Source organism: Plectrocnemia conspersa, unplaced genomic scaffold (genome assembly GCF_051122295.1).
Source record: "Plectrocnemia conspersa isolate PC_06_02 unplaced genomic scaffold, ASM5112229v1 ptg000013l, whole genome shotgun sequence".
Taxonomy (NCBI): domain Eukaryota; kingdom Metazoa; phylum Arthropoda; class Insecta; order Trichoptera; family Polycentropodidae; genus Plectrocnemia; species Plectrocnemia conspersa.
The window spans coordinates 8,607,583-8,630,877 of NW_028277177.1; the positions used below are offsets into that span (position 1 = coordinate 8,607,583).

The following is a 23,295-nucleotide window of genomic DNA, read 5'->3' on the forward strand; positions in this document are numbered from 1 at the left end:
AATGTTCAATTGGCTTTAGCATTTATAAATTACGGTAAATTTGTTTCTTGGAATAATATTTTCAACAATATTTTGAAATGGTTTAAATCGTTTCGTTCACATTATACAATAAATATGATTTTTATTGACCATTTGGTGCCTGAAAAGGTAAAATAAAATAAAATAAAATGACGTTCACATTTCGGCGTGGGTTTCGCGGAACAGCGCGTTGAAGTCGCCGACTGTGAAAAATCTCTTAGATTCGATTTCATCGAAACTAAATAACATTTTTGCCCAAGAAGAAGTGGCATAACACGAAGCCTTTCCATTTTTGATTGGGTATGGCTCCTGTGGCAGACAAACGGCGCCGGAATGTTAAACCGTGAAGAACGTAGAAAATCACTTTCAGGAAATTTAAAAAATATATTTAATATTCTTATCGAAATTTTATAATAAAAATATATGTATAGAATAAGAGATTTTTAACATAGTCACGATATTACGTGTTTATGTTGAAGAAAAAATACAATTGCTTCACTCTCTCGAGATGAATGAGAAAAAGTTTGACGTAATGACATTATAATTTAGTGTAATCACTCGTCTTTAACCCTTCGACGAGCTTTTCATAGCAATAATAAAATTAAATAATATATTTTGTAGGTTAATTTAAATTATTGATTTTTTTATTATTTATATGTATATTTGTTGTAAGAATATATGAATCACGAAACTAATTATGCGTATTTTTTTGTAGGAAGCCTTGAAAAATTAAAATATCTTTTTGATTTGAACCGCCCACTTGTATAATCAGATTTTTTGTCTCGTTTGATTACTTGATGGAATTTAACAAATTATATAAAATTACTCATTTATTTATATTACATCATAAGGAAGCTATATTTGATGTTGCTATTATAATTTGAAACAATTAATTAAATTTTTTATAAACAGAACCCAAAAATATATATAATTTAAAAGCAATGTAACCTTAGCTTATTGATAAAAAGAAAATAAACAATCAATACAAAATATAAAATCTGAATTCATATTTATAATTGTAGAATATTTTTAGTTGATTTTATCTTATTTTTTGATAGTATTATAGGTAGATTTTAAGTTATCCCATATTTTATTTCCAATTTTTTTATGACAATGGCGATACTGCAATGATGTTAAAATATTTTTTATCATTTCTACTTTGCTAATTAAAACGGCTTATTTATTTATTTGTAATATAATTTATTTTACAAACGTAAAAGAAATATATATTATTTATAAATTTTGCATAAAAATATGAAATAATGATTTTTTGTGTACTTTATTTTTACACTTCAATCGGTGGCTGTTTCGCTCTTAATTTCTCATTGCGTACTCATAATCTCAAAGTACATATTATATAAATAATTCATACTTTCAATATTTATTTGGTCAAAAATATTTTTTTTTATTATATAATTTAATGCATTAAATAGTCAAAAAAGTGTGAAATATAAATAAATATTTCTTACTATATTTGCTTTACAAATATTTTTTTTGTAAACCCTAGTTGGTTTATTTTTTAACTAATAAGTAAACAATATAAAATATACATTTCTCTATAAATTAATTTTATAACTGAAATATTCGAATATCAAATAGTAAATAATAAAATGTTATTATAAATACATATTTAAGGACGGAATAGCGTAGTCCGTAACGTCTCAGACTAGTAACGCTGAAGTTGTGGGTTCGAACCTCGACAGCGGCACTCGAATTTTTATTTATAAAAATGTACTGTTATAAAAAAACTGACACCAGCTGCAGTGACATTTATTGGTTATAAATTATATTACTCATTATAATTTATAATTATTAATATAGCTGTCACCGATTCTCAGACTTTCAGTCTGGTGGTTAATATTTAATTGTAGGTATTCATTAAATCAGTTGGTACAGATTTACCCCGTTGTAACGCATTAGGCTTACGCCTGTTGGGTTACAACGGAAGATTTAATAAAAAATATTTTGAAATTTCAACAAAAATTAAAATGTATTTTTAAATCAAAAGTTTGATTTTTTGTCTAAAACTTAAATTAATTCAGCAAAAAAAATAACAGGTTAAAACAAATGAACCTATAAATGTCTTTAATAAAAAGCATAAAATATCGACATTTTTTTCGCTATTAAATTAGAAACACGCGTAGAGCACGCCACCAGAGATGCAAATTACGGAGCGCGTTATGCGGGGGCACAGATCTTTGGCAACAAATTATTATTTTGCCAAATATTTGGTACTATTTTGTTTTCTATATACACAGATTAACTATTTTTTTAAAAATATAATTGTTTTATATTAAAGAATATTTCTAAATAATTTCGGACACGTTAAATTTAATTAAAATATTTATTTTAAAGAAACTACTCTTAATGATTTCAAAGAGTGACAATCCTAAATAAATATATCGGATCCTTTATAATCATTGTTATAAATATGTTTTATATAGCAAGTTCAGTATCTAAAAACAGTTTTTTAATTAACAATAAAATTTATATTTTTAACCAATAAACATATCATGAAAATAGAATAAAAAGAAAATATTAGATATTGCTGCTTCTTGACTTAGCGATTGATTTTGAATTATATTTTGCAAATATAATAGTTAAATTTTAATCGAAAAGAAAGTAAATAATTTGTTATTTAACGTTAGTCATTTTCTTTTGTGTTCAAATCGTTGTAAGTAACTAAAGATAATGAGTTGGAAATATTTCCCTTACAAATAACGTCATAGATACTATTTTTACATGCCAACGAGAAGTGTGTGCTGAATATCGTCGTCGTCATTGTTGACGACGTATTATATTTTTTAATAAATTTTTAATATTATCTATAACACTACAAAATAAAATTTAATATAAATAAGGATGCTTTTTCATAGCAAACAATAATTCTTAGATACGTAGTTTGATGTCAATATTGCCTAAATAATATACAATCATATTTGCAGTATACCTTGTAAATATAACAACCTGTATACATATGCATATTTACTCTAACAAGCCGCTCAATTTCTAGGCAAACGCACTATGAACGGTAAATAGTTTTGACCTATTAACACCGTATGCGTTCAACGAGAACGTCTTCTTCACATGTGAGAACCTTATGGCAAATGAAATCGTGACCTTAACGTATGCTTCAACTCAGTTCTCATCCTCAATTTTCGAAAACGTTTGCACGTTATTTATCTCGAGAGCCAAATTATATGACTCCGGGGTACATACATACTTACATTTCGCGAATTCGCACATTTGATTTTTTCCTATCGAAAAAGTCTACTTATGATTTGTCCCACACGTTGAACGAAAGTTAATGAGTTCAACGTGTTCAGATCAAATTTTTGAGTAAATACATATGATATTTAAAAAGATCATTGTAGTAAAAATAAGGTATTTTTAACCTTGAGAGCTAAATAGTGTAACTCATACAATTATTTTTAATTGAGTATAAGTTTTGAATTATATAGATTATTTTTTGTTTGTTGTGTCTCTTGCAAATTTCTTAGGAAGTTAATGGCCATCGTGGATTCACCGCGGAAGGTTTTACCATGAACCGTAGTCGTTGTTATTTTTTTTGTAACTACGTTCTTTGGTTACGGTTATATCGTGGTCATTCGTAAGAGCGTACATAATTGAGATTTCCTCTGCATACAATTCATATTATATATTTTTTTCGAGTGCGCACGTAACAACTAGTAATAAACAATGCCACGGAATTTTATTATAATATTTTAACGACAATCGTATGATTCAATTACAAATACAATGTCATGTAATAATTTATTGTTTTAATGAAATAATTTACAAAGGAAAATATATTTTGGTATTTTTTTAAATACAAACTTCAATTAACTGACGCATTATCATTTATCACTTCATAACCTAACTGAATTTACCTAGAAATCTATATTATATAGTCCTAATATATGTGTTTTTATTTAGTGATATAGAGCCGATTGAATTTTAAAATTTCACCGCAGCTTTTAATGAACCTAAATAATTAACGCTAAGAAAATCTCTACGACGAATAAATTAGTGTATGAACTTTTGAATATAAATATTTTATAATCCTTATCGGTTCATCCCTATTCTAGCTTATATATTATTGAAAAATGTATATTCAAACCATATTTTCAAAATTCAACCCTTTTTACCCTTATCACCCGTTTCCGCCCAATTTATTATTAATCTTATTCGAAATCCACAGGAAATTTGTCAGTGCCCGCTCTTCGGAAGCGCCACCACTGGTTCCGGTTCCGGTTCCGGTTCGAACAACGACGCAGCTCGGTTAACCGTAGACGTAGGAGAACTAGGGGACCCTTGGCTCTTGGCAGCCGCCTCATCCTTGGCACTCACTCCACGTTTTTTAGAAAGAGTCGTACCATCGGACCAAGATTTTGAAGAAAATTACAGTGGAATGTTCAGGTGAGCTAAAAAACGTTACGCAATTGTTTCTATTATAATTTGTTATTTTTTTACATCTTCCATGCGTATTAATTTCACATTCACGAAGGAATATATTTTTTGTGTATTTACTTATAAGCGTGGTTCGGCGAACTTATTTTTTTCATGTTGGATATAAAAACAGTTTGAAACATATATTATTCGTACGCGTGAGTGTCAGCGTTAATTAAATATAATGATCCGAGTTAAAGCATTGATTTTTTTGTAGGCGAACGTTTAATCTATGCATAAATTATTTTTTTGTGTGACAAAAACATGTGTTAAGCATATAGGATCGTGAACTTTTGCTCTAAATTATAAAATATAATTTTTAATAATTATTAAAAATACAATACTCGATACAACAAATAATTTTTGGCACGCAGTATTTTATTTTAGAATTAATTTATCTGGAATATTGGGAAATAATCATTAAAAAAATATTGCTCTCATAAATATGTACATCATACTTTTCTGAGCTTGCGAATGAGATTATTGGTTTGAATCTCATATAAATCTCGTGTCTGTTATTTTTTTGCACCCAACGCGCGCAGAATTTTTGATTTTATAACAACCGTTTCGTGACAATTTTTATTTATCGTTAAACGCCTATCAAAACAATACTTTTATTGAAATGTTTAACCAGTTCAACAGTGTCAATGGATGACTCATATATATTGATTAAGATAGTGGAGTCTTCTTAATTGCTTTAATTGTCAATACCACTTTTCCATAAGCAGAAACAAGCAGTTTCTCCTTTCACCTAATACTTTTTTATTACAAAAAATAGACAAATCTTTTGTGAAATAAGTCCATCGATTGTTAAACGCCATTAAAATTTATTATTTCTTTAATTTATTTACTGAATTCTCCAATAGCGTTTTCAAGGCTAGAATTTTCTATTTCTTCTTCAGACTTACAAGCTTTAAACGTACATAGCTAGACAAATTTCGGTTTGTAAAAAAGCAATTGTTTTGAGTGGATCTTAAATGAAATACCTATTGCAACCGATTTTTTTTAAAACTATCGTAAATATTTATAGTTTATTTATTTACAATTCATTCTAATTCAGCATGTTGTATAAAAATAACAGCTGTTTATAATTAAAATTTAGAAATCCTAATGTACTTACAATTTTTCGGTAATACTATATGTATTATATAAGTATATTATGTTTTGACCTAAAATTTACTAATAAAAATACGTGACAATTTGCAAATGTACAAGTATGAATATGTTATTGCCTTTGAGTCTTCATATCTTATATGACTCTCTTCGCATATAATTGCCAGATTAGAACAAATATTTAAGTTCAATCGTGACTTTCAGCCCACGGTGAATAACACAATGCACACCCCGGCATAATAAAATCGCAACAGCCCATCAAACGTAGCTTGCAAACATCACGCGAAGCACTAAAGATTTAACCTATCGCGCCCATTATCTAGATGCGGAAAACGGATACTCGATGTTTATCTGCGACGTGAAAAGTTGCAAGTTCGGCTATAAAAGGATACGGCCTGACAAGTGGCCAGTAAATCGTTACCGCGGCCAGGAAGCCTCTGCCCCTTGCCGGAAGGCTTTCGCTACTCCTAAGCTCGGTGGCCTGTTTATGTCCTCATTATTGGTTAAATATTTTATCGGGCCGCACATATCGCCGTGGAAACTTGACATTAAATAAGTCGTGTCGGGCCGAAAGCCGATATTCTCAGGCACGATCTGCGTGAGATGATTCGGTCCGTTCGGATGTGACCAACTTTCGACGTCGGATGAGTCATTCTTGTTGTTGTTGTTGTTGGGGGGACACGAAACGATGTTTGTGTATATAAATCGTGAACGTTTCGCTGGCGGCGCTTTCGCAGAGACAGAAAGTGCATTTAGGCTAGACTTGACCGATCAGGTCAATGTCAATGGTGTTACTGAGGTGAATGCGCGCTTTCGCTGGCGCAACGCCTTAATCGCGATCTTTTATAGCGGTACTAAGAACATTTTGCACGTTTTATATAATCCTATGAAAGACGACTTATATTTTAATGTATTTTTAATAACTACGTTAAAGCAGTATTTCTCAGATAAGATGATTTTTGAAGAAAAATGAATAGTTCCGCGTTATTATTTGAACATTGTTTTGTATTTATTAAAAAAAAAATATAATAAATTAGCATTGAAAAGTGTTCTAATTAATGGGTAAGAGACATAAACAGGACCAATACTATCTACTATTAATGTCAGTAATGGTTCCATACTAAATATGAAAAAAAATATTTTGTAGCATGCTAAACATATTTAAGGAGTTGCTTCATCAATTTTTTTTTGTAGACCCTGATTTAGAGGGAGTAGCTCTAGGGGTGGTTGACCTCGCGGCAAATGAGACTCTTGTGTGAATCTAGATGGATTGTTTTATTAAGTGATATTTACATGTGACAAATGGATGATTAACGTTTGACGTTTCTCGCAATGAAGGTGAAGGTGGCGTATGTGGTGATGCCGGTACATGATTCTCAGAATTCTTGTGGCTGCGTGCGGTGAGTGTCAGGTGTGATCTTCAGGTCTGTCGGTGAGGGCGCGTGGCTGGTTCCTCCGGATGGCTGCTGGTAGATCTTGGCTCTCTGCGTCGCTGGCTCTGCTGTCTGAGCCGTCTCTTGTCTGGTGCCTCAGCCGTCTCGTATCTTGAACCGTCTGCCTCAAGTGCCGCGGAACGTCTGCCTCATTGGAGTCCGGGCTTATATCATTTAGGGGTTGCACGCTTGCTGGCCAAACGCGAGTGTGCATCGGTCTCCTAGCCAATCGCTGCAGTCGCTTCTTGGAACTCGAGAAATCGGATGTTGCATTTTCAAAAGCAAGTTTTTTGCTTGTCCAGACTTTTAAATTCTTCGGAAAGGGTTTGCGATGTGGTGATTTATTGCGTCGTCCGTACCGTTTTGGCACAAAAGGGATTCTCTTAACGACTCGTGTTGTGTGGTCAAAAGAAATCCCTCTTGTGCCATGATTTTTGTCTCATTGTTAATAAACGAACATTTTTAAATCTGGACCTATTTGTGTGGTCGCCACACTGACTTTTCACAGTATCGTTAAATATTTATTTTTGCAACCTAAAAACCTAAAACCATTTACAATCACTGTCGGCAAGCGCTAGTAGAGTAGTAGACCAACAATACGGGTTTCGTCCACGTCGTTTCACCTTCACTAATCTCCTGTGCCATTCAAAAGCGATGAAAAAATTCCTTAATTCCAAAATACAGATCGACATAGTCTATACTTACTTGCCAAAAGCATTCAACAAAGTTTGTCATGAGCTACTTTGTTTTTTGAATGGTCATTTTAGCTTTTATAAAGTTACTTGGATCGCCGACGTCAATATGTGAGCTATGGCAATCGTCGCTGCGATGAGTATTATGCTCATTCTGGAGTACCACTTAAATCCAATCTGGGTTCTCTGTTTTTTTTTCTCTTTAATAACGACATACAGGCGCAATTGTTTTATCGTATTATTTATTATATGCTAGTGACAAGTCCCGAGACATTAATCGGCCGTAAGCACCATCGAATAAACTACTCTATGTTTGGAAAGGACGCGCACTAGACAATACATTCTACCCTGCGCGTAATACTATTGTTCTTTAAAATTTTGCATACCGTAAACATATTTGGGTGTATCCAAGAAGCAAATGGCTTACAAACATCATGATCTGCGATCCACGAGAGCTCTCTCAAACCACCATTATAAAATATGTGACACGTGGTCACGGAAAAGAAGACATGGACGAATCAGGAAATTTCATCGACATGAAAAACATCCGCGAATCATCACGAGAACACAACTCGACAAATCTCAGCTGCTCCACCAAAATCACAGAAGACTATCTGACTTCCTAGACCAACCATTTCAACTTCAATGACTGATAGCGGCATCTAAATTTTATATCTGGCATATCTCAGTATATTAATTATAAAACACAAGTTCCAATTTACACATCTATGCCATGATTTCCGTATTTTTTATTACTAAACAATTAAATTATGATTTATTGTTCAGTAATAATAATAACACGAACGGCCTACTTCAAGTATATCTAAAATATGCTGGTATTTATTATTATATGTTATTACTCATAAATTATATTCAAGTAGTAGATTTATACAAAACCTAATCGCCGTTTATTTCTTTGCCTTTTGAATACATCGATTCCGTCTATGTATTGGCCTGATTGCGACAATAGAGGATTTTCCTACTCGACAGCCGTCTTTCACTCAAAGAAGAGGCATTCAAAACTGCTTCCAAACTAGGCAAACTGGTGTCATACTCGCACACTTTTCATAGGAATGTGGTAAATGGCAGTTAAGACGGTCTCTTCTACTTAGGAAATTCTACGACTATTACTTCTTTATATATGAAACATGTCACAGTGACCTACTGCAACTGATGGGATTTCGTTGGAAAACCATTTTAATTGAGCTCATTAGCACCAATTGATGCGGACCAATTAGTTGCACGTCTAATTGATACATCCTGGGTAAATTAAAAAAAGTATCGCGTATCATGAGTTGATCGTAATACTATATGGTATAAACCGTTTAGTTGAAATGACATTGACATATTGACTTCCATAAAATTGTTGAGGTTAAATTAATAGAACAAACATTGTTTTATTAAAAATATTTTGTCAATAAGTATAATTTTATATTTGAATATATATATATATATAGACATCGTATTATTTACCTAAAATCAAACTAGATGTTTTTCTGTTACTGTATAAAAAATACTTTTTCACTATGCATAACTAATCCGATAGTCTCGAATGATATAACCAAGTCACGAGCGTCCTATAAGAGTCAAATAAAAAAGTGTCTGACATAATAAATTATTTAATTTGTTACCCGCGATTCAATTAATAAAATTTCGCCAAAAAGTAACGGCTTAAACGCCAAACCAGCAAATCAATTATATTAGATACGAACTATTCGAGTGTTGACCGTATAAAAAAATCAATGTTTACCGTTGCGGTTCAATTGGCAAGTCATTGTTAAATACAGTATTTATTCGAGTTCAATGGCAGTTGTTAGCGGTTTAACTTTAAAAAAACATTTCGACATCTTCGGTTAGCATAGTAAAAACTCAATAAAGCGTTTTATTGTAAGGGAAGAATGTGATTGATTTAGGTGTGTATTCATATTCAAATCGCATTATGCAAGAATCAAAACGTCACAATAATAATAAATATTACTGTAAATTTTGTAGCAAATTTATTTCATAGTAGACAAACAAATATAAAATAACAACATTAATATAAATAATCAGCTTTATCCAGTTACCTAATTAGTAGTTGTAGATTGTGGACATGATAATAAATACATATTTTAAATATTTTAAATTGAAATTACTGATATAATTTACCATTTTTTAGACTCTTGGAGAAAGAATATAAATATCATGTAGGAAGAACCCCATTAGATTTTCCCTTTAAATAATTAACATACAATTATCGTATCTAAATTAGGTTTAATTATATACTTATCTTTATCTTATTATTTTAGATTATAATAGGTTAGTTGGTAGTACATTTTTAGTGGTCATGATATTGCCTATGTTAATTCAATATATTTGTTGGTTTTACTAAGTTTACATTTAGTTATATTGTATCATTGTCTTTTAGTATATTATTTGCTAGTATGTTGGGATGAGTTTTTAATTGTTCACTTATCTTTTAAATTGTTTCTATTACACTGACATATTTGCATTCAGTTAGTATATAAATGCTAGACACATATCAATGAGCACCAGTCATCAACCTGAGGAATTTATTCTGGAATCTCTCAAGAATATTGATATTACACCCTAAATCTGAGCTCATATGTTTTTCCAATAATATGCCTGAATTTTATCCTCTGTGCCAGTACATCCTGTGAAGTTGAAGTACCATATTTTTCCTTTTGTTCCAAATTGCAGGTCAGTCTTCTGTCGAGATGAATTTTATTAAAATATTTTTTCTTATATTTTCTTATACTTATCGGTCAGTTAGATAAGATGGTTATTAATCTGATGACTTTCGCCTGCAATTCTTTTATCACTTTAATGATTTTTAGGGAAAATTCCGGTGTCTTCTTGATATTTATATATTTTTCTATTGTCACTTATTTTATTGAGAATTTTTAAAATTGTTTTCCCATCTGAAGATGTAAATTTAAAATATCGTGAATTTCATCGTCACTATTCTGATCATTTTCACAAGTGTCTTTCCCAAGAAATGATTTGTATATATTAAGTAAGTAATCGCTGAAATATTCACCTTTTTTGTGGTCTCTGACCCATTTTCCGTTATTGAGTCTAATTAGGGAAGAGAATTGTTGAGAGTTCTTATTCTCTTTGTTACCCTGCAAAGTGAGTATTCTGTTGACTCTGTAGCAGCCAGTTTTTAAGATATTCTTGAATTGCTACGTTGTTTTCCTTAGTGATTAGTTGTTTTTAATTAGGCTTTGTCATAAGGTGATCGCATTTATTACCAGGATTTTGTTTTTAATATTTTTAATATTTTTAAGCAGTTTTTTGGTTTTCCAAAATAAGAGACATGCTGCATCTTGTATATTGTTATTTAGATAATAAATTGTATTTCCTATTTTTTCAGAAAATTTTAATGTTGGATTGCAATTTATTCCTTCGCTTAATATTTTTCTGAAGCAATCCTATTTTTTTTTGCTTTTAACATAACTACTGATGTGACAATTATTTTAGATAAGTGATATGAAAAATCAAAACATGTTCTAGTTCTAGCATATTTAGTTATTAATTAACATTTCTTTCACTACATAATAACTTGTATTTAGCACATTATTTAATGAAATATTTTAGATTAAATCTAAATGCATCCATTACTCAAAAATGGCTATAAAATCATACTAATCATGGTTATTTGTGGCTCTTGTTTCAGCCAAAATTGTGACATAATAATTATTCCAATTCATAATTTATTTAGACAAAAGTTATCAACGAAATTAAAAATTAAATGTACACTGAGAGAATTTGCTTTATCCAAATTTTATGAAAGCATTAATTAATTTGCACATTTAAAGTGCTTTTAGCTTAGTAAACAATTTTTAAAATTACATATGATTTTAGTTAGAATGGCCATATCTTAAACATATTTTATTTTATTTATTCATGAATGATGTTGCTAATGTTTTGTTATTAGGGTCTAATGTTAAACTATATAAAGCAATTCGATTCGTTAATGATCCTATATTTTACAACTGAATGGGGCAATAATATTTATCTTAACTTAACTATCAATAAATGTAAGATGGTTAGATTTAATAAGACTTGTAATCCAATGTTATGCAAGTAATCTATAAGTAGACATATTCTAGAAGCGGTAAGTGCTATGATCTAAAAACATTGTTTTAAAAAATATATAGCGTTTTACATTTTACTAAAAAAAATGAGCCACTTCGTATAAATCAATACAAAAGAAATAAATTAAATAACATCTTTCATTGTACAAAATATTTGTTGTTAAATAGCGGTACTATATTAGATTATTTATTACAATTACTTCTGTCTAAAAACATATTAAAACATCGATTTAATTTAAATAAAATAAAAATAATATTAAATTTGCATTCCTGAAATATACATAAAAATAAATATAAACAGATTGCAATAGAGATTTGCCATTTTAAGCTTCCATATACATATTATTATGGATCTAAATATTTTTATTATATTTTTTATTCAATGTAAGTAATTTGTCTAAGCATTCGTTTTCCTAAATTTAATGCTAATTTCGATTCAGAAGTCTTTTACATGATGAATTGCATAATCAACTAACCCATTAAACGCGTGCTATACAGTGGAGTAACTCAAGTTATTATATCGGTTATCGTAATTTATGGCAAGAAAGTATTACGTTCAAAAACCACACACAAATCTTGCAAGAAGCACGTCTGTCGCATAATAAAATATCGGAATTTATTCATGCACATGCAAAATTGCAGTGGCATGTATGACATAGATAAAGAGGTCTCGGCCATCTAGCATCTCATAAATTATTAATGAATGCAGGCGAAAAATTTGACATTGTGTGCTGAAAAAATTATAATTAAAAAATGTATAATTTGTCATGGTCCCACACACTAATTCAGAATAATTTGTATATCCTCTATTGGTTAACGTGGATATTTTTACTTGATTCAAATATTAACCATAATTAATAATAAAATGCATACGTTCATGTTTTATTTTTTGGAAGTCATAAAAGTTTTATAGTAATACGTGTGACATTTTTTAAGTGATACGCGTTACTAATATTTTTATTAAATATTTTAAAAACTCAAGGCTATCAAATATTTATTTTATTTGGAACAGGGATTCTTAATCTATTGTACACTTCCAATGTGACAAATTTAAACAGTCTAGCACTGTCTAAACTTCTCCATCGAATAACTGATCTTACTAACCGCAAACAGCAACTACTCGTGTGTTCATCTAATTTTTTAAATAAATATTTAAATTTGTAATGATGCAAATTTATCCTGAAATTTGGTCTTGAAGAATCATTGGATATGTCACAATTAAAGGACTGCTTTAAAATAATATTTTAAAATATTTTTGCACATATTGTGGAGAAAGGTTGTAGTAGCATAATACAGAGATTCAAAAGATTTTAATTATAATCTAGAGCAGACACAGGCGAACACGGATGTCCGACATAATGGCCCATTATACTAGTACAAACGACGGACGCGATTACAATGGCGAATCCGAGCTGAGAATTTCTTATATATATGTATATGTATATATGTATGTAATTGCATCGCAAATTGTCTTATTGTTGGTAGTTGGAGGATTATTTTTTATACTCGTACTCAGGGGTAATTTTCGCGGAATGTCGTTTCGGGTAAGTCGTGTTTTCGTGTTAACATCCAAGTGCACGGGATTGTCATTTTTTCCCTTTCGATCGTTATTGCGGATATTATGAAATAATATATCATTTCATATTGACTAATTATTTGATCGCAAATTATGACCATTGAGTTCAACTTCGAAAAAGCTCGAGACAAAATGCTCGTCTGATCTTTCCTATTGTATACTGTCAAATTATTTGAAATTTGTATCTAAAGATTACTTCAAATAATATCTCACTAACACATCGCGTTTAATTTTAATAAATAAAATTTGTTTCTAGATCACGTATCTTAGTTGTATCCTTTCGGTTTGACGTCATTTCCGCGCTCGTACACGCTGGTCCTTTGGAATACTAAGATGACGAGAGTGGGTAGATCGTGATCCCTATATCGTTATAAGACAATATCATTAAATAACTTGATTATCATACTTCTGACATAGTCATGCTGTCTTATAATGTCCTCTATGGTCAACAGCTGTATGTATCTATCTACACCAGTCACATTCTATTAATTTTATACAGATACGTATCGTGATGCAGATATAAATTATGTATTTATATTTATAGTTTATGGATGAATTAATATTGTAAATCGTATCAAATATCCACATCCCGGAAGAGATTATCCGTTTTGTTTGATAACATAACATGGTACTAATTTGTTAATTTTAATTGGGCCATTTAGAGCGATAACGGAAATTTAAATTTCCATACTGAAAAATAGGTTATGGTGGTTCATTAGTTAAAAAATAAATTCAAGGTTTAATCAATGATTATGTATACTCATATTTTTTATCAAATATTTTGTGTGAAGTTACTAGTTACTACTTAAACTGTAACAATTACAAATATATATAAATATATGTATAATATATGATATAACAAATATATATATGTATAAAATATATAAAAACGTTCATTATTAATACTACCCTATTACTCTAATATACTTATACAATTTTATAAACGTTCTTGTTAACCTTAATGCCGTCAGTATGTGAGCTATGATTCTTCGCTCGTTCTGGAGTACTGCAGGGTTGCAAATTGGGTCCTCTGTTCTTTTTTCTCCTTATTAATAGTATATATGTGGTCATTAATTACTCTGAATATATATTAAATGCTAATGATCTTTAAAAAAATTATCATATTCGCATAAATTCGGATTTTCAGATTCGGAAAAAGCCTAAAGTCACCGTGAAGGTGGTTTACTTTTGAGCATTGCTAAGTGTTATGTTCTTATATTTTTCAGTTCTCATTGGCAAATAGTTTGAGAAAGGGTGGAGAATTTAGTATTAACATCGCAATAATATTGTATTTAAGATACTCAGTTTCATTATATAGTTATAGACGTCGTGTATACAGATTTTGAAAAAGCCTTTGACAAAGTTTGTCATAGGTTATTATTAAAGAAATTGTCGAACCTCGGTTGCTCAGATAATTTAGCTCGGTTATTCTCGAGCTATTTAAGTAATTGTAGACAGTTTGTAACCTATGGTGGACGATTGTCAAAAGAATGTTTTACCCCTTCGGGGGTTCTTTAAGGCTCCAATCTGGGACCTCTGCTTTTTGTGTTATTTATTAATGACATAAATACAGCAATTAAAAATTCAAGTGTTCTTCTGTACGCAGATGATTTAAAATTATATAAATGCATTCGATCTGTTGTTGACTCCTTCTCTCTACAAAGTGATTTAGACTCTCTGTGGAGATGGGCTTCCATTAACCGTCTGCCCTTTAGTGTCGGAAAGTGCCATACTGTGTCATTTTCTCGATTCCGTTCGCCATAAGCTTATTTCTACCATCTCGGTGGTAACATTTTGACTAGAGAAACTTCCACTAAAGATCTCGGAATCACTTTCGAGAGCAAATGGAGGTTCTCTCTACACATACACGACGTCTGAGATAAATCTTCCAAGATGCTCGGCTTTGTTATGAGGAATGCCTTTCACTTTGACGATCCGTCAGTTATTCGCATCCTCTATGACACCTTAGTTCGTAGCATTCTTGAATCGGGATCTATAATTTGGAATCCCCGAATAGCCAAATATTCCCTTTAAGTGGAAAAAATTCAAAAAAGGTATTTAAGATACCTTTACAAAAGGACATTTGGTTATTATCCGTATTTATATCCCAGCGCCTTTCTTTTAGGAGCGTTGGGATATGATTCGCTAAGTTCTCGCAGAAAGCTATATGACGCTAAGCATTTTTTCAAATTACTAAAAGGTGCTGTCGACAATCCAGCTATTCTCGAGGAATTCCAGTTTTGGGTTCCGAAACATTTTCGAGAATCACGATCGAGACCTCTTTTGATGGCCGTTAGGGCTAGGACATCCGCACTTGCCGACTCGCCTATAGCTGTAGCCATCCAGCTCCTTAATACGCTGGCATTGCATATTGATTTATTTAATGTTAGCTACGAGGATCTGATCTAGTTTGTATTATTTAATTTTGATATTTTATAATTTTTTGTTATGTTTAAGTATTGTCATATTTATGTATATATATACGTTTTTTATGTTTTATAAATTTAAAATTTGTTTTCGACCATCGTGGCGCATTGGGGTAATCTGTTAGGCCACGATGGTCTTAATTTAATCTAAAAAATAAAATTATGTGGAGCGCCCGTCACTTTAGCAATGTATTGCCATTCATAGATTTTTTTGGATATCTATACTTATACTTTCTTTGTTTGTATTCTCGGCATGTATCATAATTAAATAGTTTTTAATGTTGCTACGAGTGGTGTCAATAATCCGTTGATGCTCTACGATTTTTATTGTCGCGATTGCGTCCCATATTCTTATCCGTTGCGGCCATAACGTCTGCGCTCGAGACCGTTTCCTTTACACGAGCCATCCTGCTTAAATAATTTATTTAGGATAGTGCACATTTATTCTAGGAATACATTACAAAAACGTGCCTGGGAGATCATAAATAGTGTTTAATATATAATTATAATTTTGATTGATCATCACAAATAAAGTTTTTCTAGATTTTCTTAATTTCACGGGTAAATATCGTAGTAATTTGTATTTATACATATGTATTAAATGCATGTTTGAGCTTATGTGAAATAAATAAATATTTTTAACCTCCGCTTAGATCATTGAGTCATTATCACCATTATGTAATTTTTTAGAGGTTTTAAAAGCTTAGTTTTTTTAGCTTAGCTAGATGTAAAATATATGATAAGTATTTTTAATTTAATTAACAATACGTGTTACAAGTTGGATCTAGTTAAGAGTTTCATGAAGTAGTCAGGAAGTCTTCGTTTATTTCTTGTAAACACATAAACTAAAGATCAGCGCTTTTGACACTTTTAAACCCAGTTATTTTATGTTTTAATGATTCAAGAAATAACAATATTTTTTTAATGTTGCATGGAAAAAACTTTAAAGCAATAAAAATATTTTTATTGTTTCGTTCTATATAAATATATATACATACGATCAATTATAATAATTATTCATTACATTTTCATTTTTAAAATCGTTTATATTTCAGTCCACTCTTATTTTACTAAACGTCACTATTATATTGCTTATGAATTAATTATATGATTTTTATCATATTTTTTTATATAGCAACAAATCTTCATAGAGACAATTATTTTTATTAATTATAAAAGTTCTAAATGAATGATAATTATTGTAGTACACAAATAATTGCGTGCGCTAACGAAGCAACTCATGCGTTTTGTATACACATTTTTTGCTCATACAATTACATATTCTTTTCTTAGAACAACTACTTACATGCATTGCATATATCTTAAATTAATTCATATATATCAACGTGCAATAATAAATCTACAATTCAAGTCTAAAGGCATAGTGTGCAATCAAAGTTCAAGTTCAACGAACATTTTATTTTTCAAACCAAGAAAGATCTAATAACTGAACTCGCCCACAATCACTGCTATTAAATCGTCAACCATACAAATTATATTTGTTCGATCCGTTACTGTAAAAAAACTCAGTTTACGACCGCTACGCCACTCTATATCTAATATAATGTTATATAGTAATCAAATATTGGCATCGATATCTTTTTTATTTTAACTTTTTACCGCGTCAAAGTGTAATTGCTATGTTCGTACATCATAGTATTTTAAAAATATATAAACATTCGCCTTTCGATTGTGGATAGAGAGAAAAAAGTGGATTCTTATCTATCAATTTGATTTGTTGACTATGAATTTGTCGGACTGGGTGGAGGTGTCTCTAATGGTTTTATCTCGACAGACGCCGACGAGATGCTGCACAGTTTATGTCAGAGATGCTGGCTAAAAGATAGAGACTTCCTGTCGTAAATTTCAACTTGAAAAAAAATATTTTATTATGTTTTAATTTAAAATTTGCAAATAAAACAATCGCTATATTAACATAAATATATTAAAAATAAATTAAATTACGGTTTTTAATATTATGAGGGATATTCTTAATATGCAATTCAATCCTTTATAAAATTATATCACAATTTTGAGTTTATTTTTTTTTTATTTTTAACACCTAACAGACGCAGAGCTTCCGATAGTCAAATATTTCCGTAATTATATCATAAAATTAAATTCTAAATTATTTGCGATTATTTATAACGCTTGTCAATCACCAATAAATTATTTTCTGTAACTGCAAAATATCCACAAGGCTGTGCACCTCTACACTATTTAAACTGACAAAGATCTAAGATAAGACGAGAGATTAATTACAGCTTCCTGCCCCTTGTCCCCGTGTGACAACATCCTAAGAGCATTGTGTTCTTTCCGTGTAACAACACATTCCCCGAGAAACTTCCGCGGTTAATTGTCATTAACATAATTAACGTAATTGTTGGGTTGGTTTTGTTCAAGGAAGCGTGAAGTCATCAAAGCTAAAACACAAGACTTGACGACTTGTATCATTATCGGTTTGGTTCGTTTCGCTCGAAAAATATTTCACTATCAATTATGAAGCAGCTTTTAAAAGCTCTTCTTCATTTCAAAATATGCGATTGACACGTGGAAATCAACTCATTTCATCAGCTCTACAGATTGACTGTTGCGTAATAATTTGTATATATCGTGTGTGTCGTGCTTTTCCCACGATTTTGAAAGGATCGTGTGCTCCTTTTGAGTGAATCGCATGATGATGAAGACTCGACTCATTATGGTGGTGAATCGGCCGCTCTGATGAGATCTCGGTGTGATGAATTGATAATGTTGATGTTGAGTGCAAACGCTCCAGTGATATAATTTCGTTTCGCATCCATCAAACGAAACACTGTTCGAATTATATACGCGATGTGCTGTTTGTTGCTCTTCAATGAACGCGAATCTATAATGGATGGGAGATATATGGAGAGTGGTCAGCAGAGCGGTCGTTTTAGGTGGAACTAGTCATTACATTGTGCTTTATGTGCATAACATCGGTAGAACGGTAAAAATTCAGCTATAATTTTAGAGTGAATTATAAGACAATGGCAGTTAATATTTAAATACAGTGCTGTAATTTTTTCATGTTTTTTTTGACCCCGCAATTTTTGTTTTGGAAAAATGATACATATGAAAAAGTATACAATATAAATATTTTTGTACCTAATAAATATACAAGATTATTCATAGTTATAATAATAATAATAATAATAATAACAATGATTTGAATTATACTTTTCTGACTTTCATTTCATCTTCCTCTTTTGGCGTTCATCCATGCTATTGATTGTATTAATTTTCAAAGTCTGAAAATGTGTTTGTGTGTTTGTTTGTATGGCCAGCTTTTAATTTTTAAAACTGTCTTCTAGCAATTTCGAAGTAGATTCTAATTCTATCTAGGTGTATATTTATTTATTCGTATCTTCTTTTTATATATTATTTATTTACACTATTCGGGGATCTTTCAAGGTCGTTAACAGTCTCAGAAATATTGCCGTGACATTAGCATAACGGATGTTATTAAATGTCTCCCTGCTGATTTGTATTCCTTTTTGTTCTTGAAGTGCTTCTTTAAATATGGTTTTGAAGTTTTTGTTTAAAAATATAGGAGAAAGACCCTATCTGACACCTCTCTGTATTGAAATGTTTTTGATTTGTTCTCTTTCAATGCTTATTACTGCTGATTGCTTCCAGTACAGTTTTACGCGATCGAATGCTTTCTCAAATCTATGAAGTAGCGTCTGCATGCCGAAGAGCGCTTCATTTCAACGTTAATAGTATAGCAATTAAATAAAAATTAATTAAATATTAAATTTTTTTGCCAGTTTGTTGATTTAAAAAAATTTATACATGATTTTATAATCAATTTTAGGTTAAAAATTATAACTTAAAAAATATTTCTATTTACAAAATTAAAAATACAGACATACAATTTCTACAACAAATTGCCATTAATATTCATGTTGTGACGCTGCATCTAGTAAGACTCTTGACGATTAAAGTAGAAGCGGCTGCTGTACATGAACTTCATCAGTGTCATCTTTGTTGATTTGGGGTTAGCTATATGCAAATTCAAGGCAATGAAAGTTTTAAATATAAAGAAAAGTAAAATTTTACGGTAGCGTTTCTGCTAATATATTATTATGGAAATAGGAAGAGCGCAGCAGCTGTCCTCTTCCTTGACTTTTTGACTAATTGTAATTTATGTGATTTAAGGTTGTGCTGAAAACTATGTTTTCGTATGCTAAACAGCTGAGCTGGGTTGCGTAAGTTTGGCAACAATGGAAGCACTTGTTTAAAAAAAGATACGCTATTGATTCATTGTCTAATTATCCTTAAAGCCAGGCTGCTAAAACGCTGTTTCCTTACACGTGTGTAGGACGAAAAATCAGTAATATTAGAAAGCGATATAGCTATAAAACAGAGCTCCAAACTTTGAGCAGTAAAATTTAAGTTTGTTTATATTGTTGTCTTTGTTATACATAACAGTAATATCTGAAGACATAAATATAAAAAATAATTTAATAACAAAATTAAAATATCGATATATACATAATCATACAAAATATTAAGAGTAACATATGCTTGCTCGGTGTGGGTAACACTAATCAAACTAAAGTATTTAAAATATAAAATTTACTACTAATTTAAAAAACTTTCAATAGCCTTCAAATAGCAATAATAAAATGCTATTATCATATTTGTAATAGACAATAAATACTATAAAAATATTTGGCGTAACCACACTAACACATTGACAACGATTAAAACAACCTTAAATATAAATAAAGGCACAAAATTCTAAAGCACATATTGCTTCAGAGAATAAATTAAAACTTGTTTACTTTTACTTGAATTGTAAAAGGCATTTTAGTTTTTCACTCTTAAATTGTAACAACCAACGTTTTTTATTATATAGTATATTGTAGCTTATAACAAAATTGTAAACATGAAAAAAAATATATACCAGTAATATATATTGTATATAATGGTATTTTTGTAAAATTATTTATGCTATTGAAATAAACTTTTAGTCGTTTTTAGATTTCTATCACTAAAAGCGAATTATTGAGTATGTTTGCTTTCGCAAAGATGTGAGTCGAAAGCAACGAACGAGCTTGCTCTGAAGCAAAAAATTTGTTTCAGTAAAAAAATCTGCTTTTAAGATAAGCATAAAAATACCTATTTTTTTTTAATAATATATTTTTATCATTATTTGATCATACTGTTCCATAATATTGATCAATATTACAGTTTTACTCATTTTCCTTCAATATTACCAGCCTTATTTATGTCATATTAAAATCTTATAAAAAAACTTTCAATCCCTTCAGGAAAATCCAGTAGATTTATGTTATAAATGTTTAACAACGCTCAACAATTAGGTATTACTTAAAGCCCATTTCTATAATACATTAATTATATTAAAAACATGAAAAATTAGTAATCGTTTTAATTGCTATGTCAATTTTTTATTGTAATCAATAATCATTTAACCGTAGCTTGTGATATTTAATAATAATTAAAATGATTATTTTTAGACTTCATAGAACCTGAAATTCTTAAAAAAAACTGATTAAACACAATATTATGTTACATATTTTCGTAGAAATTTAAATTTTAATTGACTTTCACGTTCATCGAATTATACTGTTATTTTTATCATTATTTGTTCATCGGATTTTTTTTTTCATAGATCAATTATTTCACTTTTGCGTTTTCTGATTTTATTGCTATTTTAATTATTATCTTGATTACATACATATGTAGACATATACTTTAATATCTTCATAGAAAATAAATTCGTAAAATTGATAATATAAATAGTACAGCTTCTAACGTGTCACTCTGTATATAATGTTACATATATACGTTCCTGTTAATCAGACCAAATTTAGTTACACAGCCGTAATTACCAAGAAAAGCACGTCCTCGAATCACGTTCCTAATATTCCTTCATGCTCCTCCAAGGAGCCGTTGAAGCTCGTCGTGCTTTTAGAGAGCTTTCCAAAAATTGCATACAATATTCCACGCGTGTCTTAAGTCTTAAATTTAAACCATACCTTCGCCATCGTATATATAACGTAATATTCTATTTACCCAAGTGTAGCCTAAGGTTGACAACCTCACGGCGACCGACGGTCCCAACAAAGTCTAGCCGCCGCTTGCTGACATCTTGTATTGCTAAATATAGCATTCGGATTGAAAATTCAAAACTGATTTGTTTCAACATACGGCGCAGGGAGAGCACTAGCAAAAAAATGATCCGAGGCTTAGCCGAGCTTTGACTCTGTTCCCACAGCAGGATAATGCGCGCGGTCCGTAGTAGAGCTTTAAAGCTCGAGACGTACTATGTAAGACAATAAGCTTACATTGTATTATGAAATATGTTTCTGGACAATAATTAAGAGATGTACGACTAGAATATGTACGTAGTAGAGAATGGATATAATACACAGATTCCTATTATAAAGATAAACCATGTAAGGGTGATTTACAGTGGCAGTACTACGTGGCGCAAGAGCCTGCAATGAAGAAGCACAATTTTAATTTTAACTTATCACATCTATATGCTATTAACTTTAACATTTAGGCATATGTACTAATTTATTTTTGTATCTTTTTTAATAATAATAAATATATAACCGTTCTAGGATACCATTTTATTAAACTATATTATAATATGCAACAACATTGTAACTAAATAAATGTGACTTTACCTCTACATAATCAGTTAGATCAAACATTTTACAAATACGGCGATCCTTTAGTTATATAGCAGCAGAATTGCAAAGAGCACAATGGGGTGTTTTCTTATAAATATTTATATAGCAATTTAATTTTAGGAGCGACGAAACTGATTTGAAATTCAAGTGTGCTTATATGTTCACATAAAATTTTACATTATGTGATGCTACATTGTTGAGAATGAGTTAAATTATTAGTAATAAAAATTAATGCACAATCATAATATTTAAATGATAAAAAAAATAGTTAAGAGTGTACAATGTATCCATAATGACCGCCTAATATGGCCGTTATAAATTTTCTATTAGTTCACGTCGAACCTATGTAGATTTGAATGTCACATGGGATGATAAACGCCACATAGGAATTGCCCTTAAAGGAATCAATCCTTTTGCGTATTCAAAGACGAATACAACTCGAATACGAAACGGCAATGAATAATACATGCGAAAAATGTTTGTCATCACTTTTGCTTTCATTGGCGTGCGCTTAATTAATGGAACCGGATGCTTGCCATAAAACTTTTGATTAAATCGTATTGGATCAATCACAGCTATAACGTTTCGATTTCGATGCTGTTTCGTACGTTGGTATTGTTTAGGCTATGATGTAATAAATCAGCCGAGATTGAAGTGAATCGGAGAGATGTGAAAGCAAATCACGTTCTCAAAGGAAATGAACTCGCTCTACAATCAATCATAATTAACTCTAATGTTTAGATGTAGAAAAACGGTTTATTAGATTTGCATTGATATTTGTTAAAGCTAAATGTGTTTT

At 30.5% G+C, this 23,295-nt stretch overlaps 1 protein-coding gene across 5 annotated transcripts in view; it reads left to right on the forward strand.

Moving 5' to 3' along the window:
* Positions 1-23,295, forward strand: part of LOC148227207 (calpain-1 catalytic subunit-like) — a 179,822-nt gene that overhangs the window by 136,623 nt on the left and 19,904 nt on the right. For all 5 annotated transcript variants that reach the window (XM_088201083.1, XM_088201087.1, XM_088201086.1 and 2 more), the window contains one exon: positions 4,220-4,437. In XM_088201083.1, the coding sequence (XP_088057209.1) occupies positions 4,220-4,437 (218 nt within the window). The remainder of the gene's footprint in view (positions 1-4,219; positions 4,438-23,295) is intronic.